Genomic DNA, 6,345 nt, shown 5'->3' with positions numbered 1-6,345 from the left:
ATACACAGAGATACAATAGACATGTGTATCTGACCCTGTATAACTACAATGTTGCTAAACTCACATCCCATTTTTTATAAATTCCTTAGGCTTTTATATAGAGACAGTTATATCACCTTTATAAAGACCGATTTCTCTCCAATCCGTGTGCCTTTTTTCCCTTGTTTTATCACACAGGCTAGAACGGCCTCATCCGTGCTGAACAGAAGAGGTGAGATCAGAAATCTCCGCTTGTACACCCAATCCTAGAGGAAAGCCTTCAGACTTCCACCATCAAGTGCAACGTAAACCATAGATTTTTTGTTTTGTTTTGTTTTGTTTTGTTTTTGGTAAATGCCCTTTATCATGCTAAGAAGGCGGTGACTGAAAGTTTTTATCAGGAGTTAAATGTCAAATTCTGCCAAATGATCTTGTGGGTTTTCTTATTTTTAGTCTGTTAACATAATGAACTGTATTACTTCTATCTTTAAAAATCATTTACTCCTCAAAGTTGAAATCACCTGGACAGACCCTCTTGAGCACTTTGTGAGTGAAGGAGTAGAACTGGTGAAGGCGAGATAAGCCCTCCCTTTCTGCACTGGCTCTGGTTTGGTGTCAACTCCCCCGCCTGCACCCTGTCCTGGGTCAGAGACCCTTCATTTAGAGGCTGGTGGGCAACACCACATGGCTGGCAACCACACCAGGAGGCCCAGCTGATTAGTCACTAAACCTGATCCCAGGCTGGATCATGAAGGGAAAAATTAATTGGTTAAAAACAGACATTGGAAGCAGAAGATAGCGTGGTAGGCAGGAAAGAAGAAAGAAAAACACAGAGGCCGCCGGCTAGTCCTGCAGCACACGTGCTAACGGTCTGAGCAGCATTTCCTTCCCACAAAGCATCTCCATCTCCACACAAGTGTGAATCGTCACCCTCAAAGCAACAGACCTGTGGGCTGCCTGTCCTGTAGCAGGAGCACACGTGCGCCCCCCAGCCATCACGCCCTCACACCTGCCGACTCATGCTCCTTAGACGCGCCCTCTGGATCCTGCCGTGGACCCTGCACGCGGCTGTAAGACGCTCCAGGGACTCAGGATCTCAGCCTTGCCGTGGCCAGGGCACCAATGTCCAGTTCGCGGACCCAGGACATCGGCAGTCACATGCCACCTGCCTATCACCAGGTAAAGACCGTCCCTCCGGGTCATCAGTGCCTCCGCGTGCTTCCAGAGGACACTCAGAGGCCTCAGATTCTGCAGTGGATCATCGCCTGACTGCTGCTCATGCTTGGGAAGCTGCTCACAGGTACAGCCAAGCAGGAAATGGCAAAACATCTCTCAGTGAAACAGTCTTTAATAAACCAAACAGCTTTCTAAATTCAACGAAGCATCTCCCTGATAGCAAGCTGATCAATAACCCAGGACTGGGGACTTGAGCGAACTTCCCTTCAAAAGACATTTATATAATGTACTTTCTAAAAAGTAACTCACAGCGGTAGACAGAAGACCCCGGCGCATTCTCTCTCCCTTTTGCTATGAGCGCGATGCACCAGCAGTGAACTACTCACCTGTCTCTTAGCTTCTCTCAGTTTTCTTTTGAGGGCTGTCAGGATCCTCTGCACCTCCCACAGGCGCTCCTCTTTAGACAAGTCCTTTATCCCGCCCTGCAGGTCTCGATGTAAACAATTCAAAAGAAACTCCTAGAAAACCGTACACCACACACTGAATAGCATTCCACATCTTACCATCTTAAAATAAAACCACATGCAGTTTCTAAAGACGGAGAAGCAACTACCTCGCATTTATCATTAAAGAAACGACGTGATAGCACCGTTTCTTAAGGACACGACTGAAAAATCATTTTTGTTCTGCCTGAGCAGGGGGTCCTAATCCATCAGTTTACACTGGTTCAGGAGTAGTTAATTCACCCCCTTCCCTCAACCCATCATCAACTGATAGGAAACGGGAGCTCAGAACAGAAAAACAAGCAGGGATCTGAAACTGGTACCCAAACAAAAGGTGTAAAAATGATCAGATGTAAGTAAATTTCTTAGTCTTGAATTCCTCACTCAGCTCGGCAGACACACACACACACAACCACATGGCACTGTTCCAGCGGCAGAGTGGGAAGCACAGGACACCGTCAAATCCAGGGTCTCCAGCTTAGCAAGCAGCTGGCAGAGCTCCGTAGCTCCCCCAGATTTCAGTATTATCTGTAGCACAGTGCCGACAACGCTGCCGGTCCAGGTAAGCTAACACTTCCGGGCTGCTCCCAGGAACCCGGCATCGCCTTCGTAAGGGGCCCCAGCACGTTCCCCAACACACGGGAAGGGCCCGGGGAACGGGCCCCCTGGCGCAGGCGGCCGCGCACCTGCCTCCGGATCTCCTCCTTGATGCTCTCCTGGGCCTCGGGCAGCGTGGGCATCGTGGCCATGTTGGACCAGCGGAGAGGCTTCGTCACCTGCTTCAGCGTCACGTTCCCAAAGAGCTCTTGCACGTGTGTGAAAAACACATACAGTACACGGTTACTAATCTAAGGAGAAGAGAGATTTGGGAGGAGACTGTTAGCATCATCGTCTCCCTTCACTTAACCTGCGCCTCCTGACTAAGGGCATATCCTTTAATCCCCGGTAGTGACTAGACACGTCTGCTAATCAGTGGGCGGTTTACAGAAGAGAAGGAGAAAGTGTGAGTTAAGTCACGAGCTCGAGCCTATGAACTGGGGGGGAAAGCCAAGAAAAGGACGCAGTGGTCGATGGTCATCGGTTTGTCCCGTTTTAGCCCTAGAACGCTATGTGACATTAAATAAGGTTCAAAAATCTCGTGTTCTTTGCTTTCCAATTATTGTGAGACGCTTAACACACACAAGGATCTACTGAGGAACATGGACGCGTCAGAGCGGCTGAATGAGAAAGCATCGCCCTCCAGGCACACACTTGTTTAAATACGACACTCAGGTGCCAAGAGACCAGGATGCCGGGCGCCGGGCTAGCTGAAAAGCCAGTAAAAGAAATGACTTCCTACCTAAAACTTAATTTTACGACACCCCTGAACCTCTGTGATACCATCATCCCTGTGACCATGATACCAAGTAAGAATGTAATGTTTACCAAATTCTGAAAACCTAACTAATACGAAATTTGAGGAACATTTTGCTTACAAAATATAATTGATGAGCCATGAAAGAATCTTCAGTAAAAGAAAATACACTCATATATGTAACGGTGTTAGACCAGGTTATTATCGGTCATCGTTACATGGGCCAAAAAGAGGGCTTAAAGTAAAAAACATAACCACTGTCTCACTTTTCCGCCCTTTGTTTCTGGCCTGAGTGAAACATGAATAACTAATTAAAGGAAAGCACGTGCTCTCCGCCAGCACCAATGAAGGCCAAGAAGTAACCTCTGATCCCTGAAGTCCCCCCTCAGGCTAACCCACACGCAGACAAGCGCCGTGAGGCCCTTTCTGCCTGCGCCCCACGTGTCTGTGTGATATAATTAAGCAGTAATGCTATTTGATGAAATAACTGAAATCTTTAAAATTCTACAGATGATACTCAGTAACCTGAGAAACATAATGAAGAAGAATATAAAAACGAGTATGTGTATGTATGACTGAAACGTGATGCTGTGCACCAGAAACTGACACAACACTGTCAACTGATTATTCAATTCAAAAAAAATTCTAGAGAGGAGAGCAGAGCTCAGTGTAGGGCACAGGCTTAGCAGCCACGAGATCCCGGGTTCGGCCCCCAGTACCTCCTCTAGAAGTAAACAAACCTAATTTCCTCCCCCCACAAAATACATAACATTTTAAAAATAATCAATCAATCAATCAATCTACAGGTGAACTGTCGCCCCTCCTCTACCAATGGCAGGTCACGTCATCAGGAATGGTGACTCAGCGCCTGGACAGCGCCCAGACTCTGCGGCTCCAGCTACGAGGCTAACGTGCTCTGACCTGCAAGTCGGCACTCACTGTCCACAGCAGGAAAGAAAGAGACCGACGTTCAAACTGACCCGTCGTCTGCTTTCTGCCATTCACTGCTCTGGCTGTGACAACGACAATGTCCCCGGGCCCCCCAGGGCCAACCAGAGAGCAGGTGCACAGGGAGGGCCAGGTACCTGGACAGTCGGGCTGAGCACTATGGAGATGTTCTGGATGTTCATCTTGGTTTCCAGCTCCTTGGCGATGACGTGGTCCATGTGCACGATGAGCCAGGAGATGAGGAGCTGGTTACACTCAGGCAGCTCCCTCAGCAGGCGCTGGAACTCCTGCACCTTCTCGCCCTCAGTGCTCCTCGCACAGGCCTCCTCGAAGCGCGGCAGCAGCTCCCTGGTGAGCAGGTTCTCCGGCAGGTCCCGCAGGTACTGCTTCAGCAAACTGGCCACCGTGTTCGCGTCGTACTCCTCCAAGTTCGGGGGCTCCTCTCTGTCATAGGCCGCCTTCAGCTCATCCACCTTGGATTTAATTCCTTACAATATTCCAATTCAGAAGAAAAGAAGTATGAAAAAAAATGAAAATGTATGAAAGAGAAAAAAAATCAAACACACAGCTTCCCCACTGCCCTCGCCCCTGCGGGAGATCTGGGAAGAGTCAATCCGACAGTGACAAACCTCTGCTCATGAAGCTTTCACCTGCACAGGCTTCACACAGTTCCTCCGTATAGAAGATAATATAAAAAACTACTCTCAGGGGATGAATTTAACCAAAGCTAAGTGATAATGGAAAAACTCAATACTCAGAACAAAAGAGCAACCACAGATACATCAAGCAAATAAGCCAATCCATTCACGGAAAAAAAAATCTTGTTTTTAGTTTAAAGCTAGGTAGGTAAAAATTAAACTACAACTCAAGCATAAGACTTGCTCTGCACGAGCTGCCAGCAGCTTCTTCTAACAGTCACAAGACTGACAACATAAAATGCAACTCATTACACATAAGCACCTTCCAAAAAGTCATGGATAATTACTTCTTTATAAGTAAAAACTGTATCATACATGCAACAGGTGAGTTCACTATCTGAACAAACTTTGAAAATTATTCCCCATTAAATACCCTTCTAATTTCTATTTTTAACCTTAAATTCTTTACATGTTTTCTTTATCTGAAAGAGGGCTAGAACAGAAAAAGTGAAATCTAGGTTACTGACATCAAATTGTTTTGCTTTTCTTACTGGACAGGAACACAGACATGTTTTTCAGACATGATAAGTGCAGACTGGACTAAAGACTTAAGTTACTAATTCAGTGACAGTGATTGTTCTTGAGAATAGAAAGTTGCTTTCTCCGGTTTTTAATACTTAAAACTTTCGGCCAAGATATGGGATATATATCTACAGCAGAATACTACCCAGCCATAAAAAATAATGAAATTCTGCCATATGCAACAACATGGATGGTTGGAGGATATTATGCTAAGCAAAGTCAGTCAGACAAAGATGAATACTGTATCTACTGCTTATGTACTGAATCTAAAACATACAACAAACTAGTAAATACAACAAAAAAACAGACCCACAGATGTAGAGAACAAACTGGTGTGCTTGCCTGTGGGGAGGGGGAGGGGCACGACAAGGGTCGGGAACTGGAGGCACAGGCTGCCTGTGTAAGACACACGAGCTGCAAGGACGCACTGTGCAACGCGGGGAAGAGAGGCCAGTTTATAATGACTGTACATGGAGCATAACCTCTAAAAACTGTGAACCACTGTGTTGTACACCTGAAACTTATATAATACTGTACATCAACTGTGCCTCAAAAAATAAAGAAAGAAAATAACTTCAGGCCAATTATTGGAAACAAGCTACAAATTAAGGCTGACAGATTTAATGGTAAATGCAAACAATGTCACCTAATCTAAACAGCATTTTACAATCAACAGTGCTGACACCTGGGGTCTGACGTTCCTGATCTTCCGTAAAAACCTGTCAGAGGCATCACAGTCAGTCAGGAACTTGTCCTGCACTGACAAAATGAAAGCAGCAGCTCCAAATAGGAAAGTGACAACATGAATCTTACTTCTGCACCATCCTTATCTTGAGGCAGAAGAGTTAAGAAATAATCCCTATGTTCCTACTTTCATGAGCAAAATACGATGAGTGATAACTTTACCTGAAACTCTTGACAAGGTCATCCTCTCTCTCATACATGTTTTATAGGGAACTAATTTTCCCTCATCAGAGCCTACCCAGAAAACTGCACATGTGAACAATTAGAATTCATGTTTGGTTGTTTGGTTACTTGGAAATTGTTCTCAAAATGTTTTCTTTTTAAACGTTGGACACTTCAAATAAAGTATCCGAGGTACAGAAATAATATGTGCAGAATAAGTTTTGAAACTGGAGCTTATATATGAGTAAGTGAGAACCAA

The 6,345-nt window shown here is 45.6% G+C and overlaps 1 protein-coding gene across 2 annotated transcripts in view; it reads right to left on the bottom strand.

The window, feature by feature from the left end:
* The window catches only part of RALBP1 (ralA binding protein 1), a 38,130-nt gene that overhangs the window by 8,018 nt on the left and 23,767 nt on the right, over window positions 1-6,345 (bottom strand). For both annotated transcript variants that reach the window (XM_072949260.1, XM_072949261.1), the window contains 3 exons: window positions 4,098-4,447; window positions 2,345-2,506; window positions 1,542-1,673 (listed from right to left, as the gene is read on the bottom strand). In XM_072949260.1, the coding sequence (XP_072805361.1) occupies window positions 1,542-1,673; window positions 2,345-2,506; window positions 4,098-4,447 (644 nt within the window). The remainder of the gene's footprint in view (window positions 1-1,541; window positions 1,674-2,344; window positions 2,507-4,097; window positions 4,448-6,345) is intronic.

Source organism: Vicugna pacos, chromosome 24 (assembly GCF_048564905.1).
Source record: "Vicugna pacos chromosome 24, VicPac4, whole genome shotgun sequence".
NCBI lineage: Eukaryota > Metazoa > Chordata > Mammalia > Artiodactyla > Camelidae > Vicugna > Vicugna pacos.
This window is presented reverse-complemented; position numbering and strand designations above follow the sequence as displayed.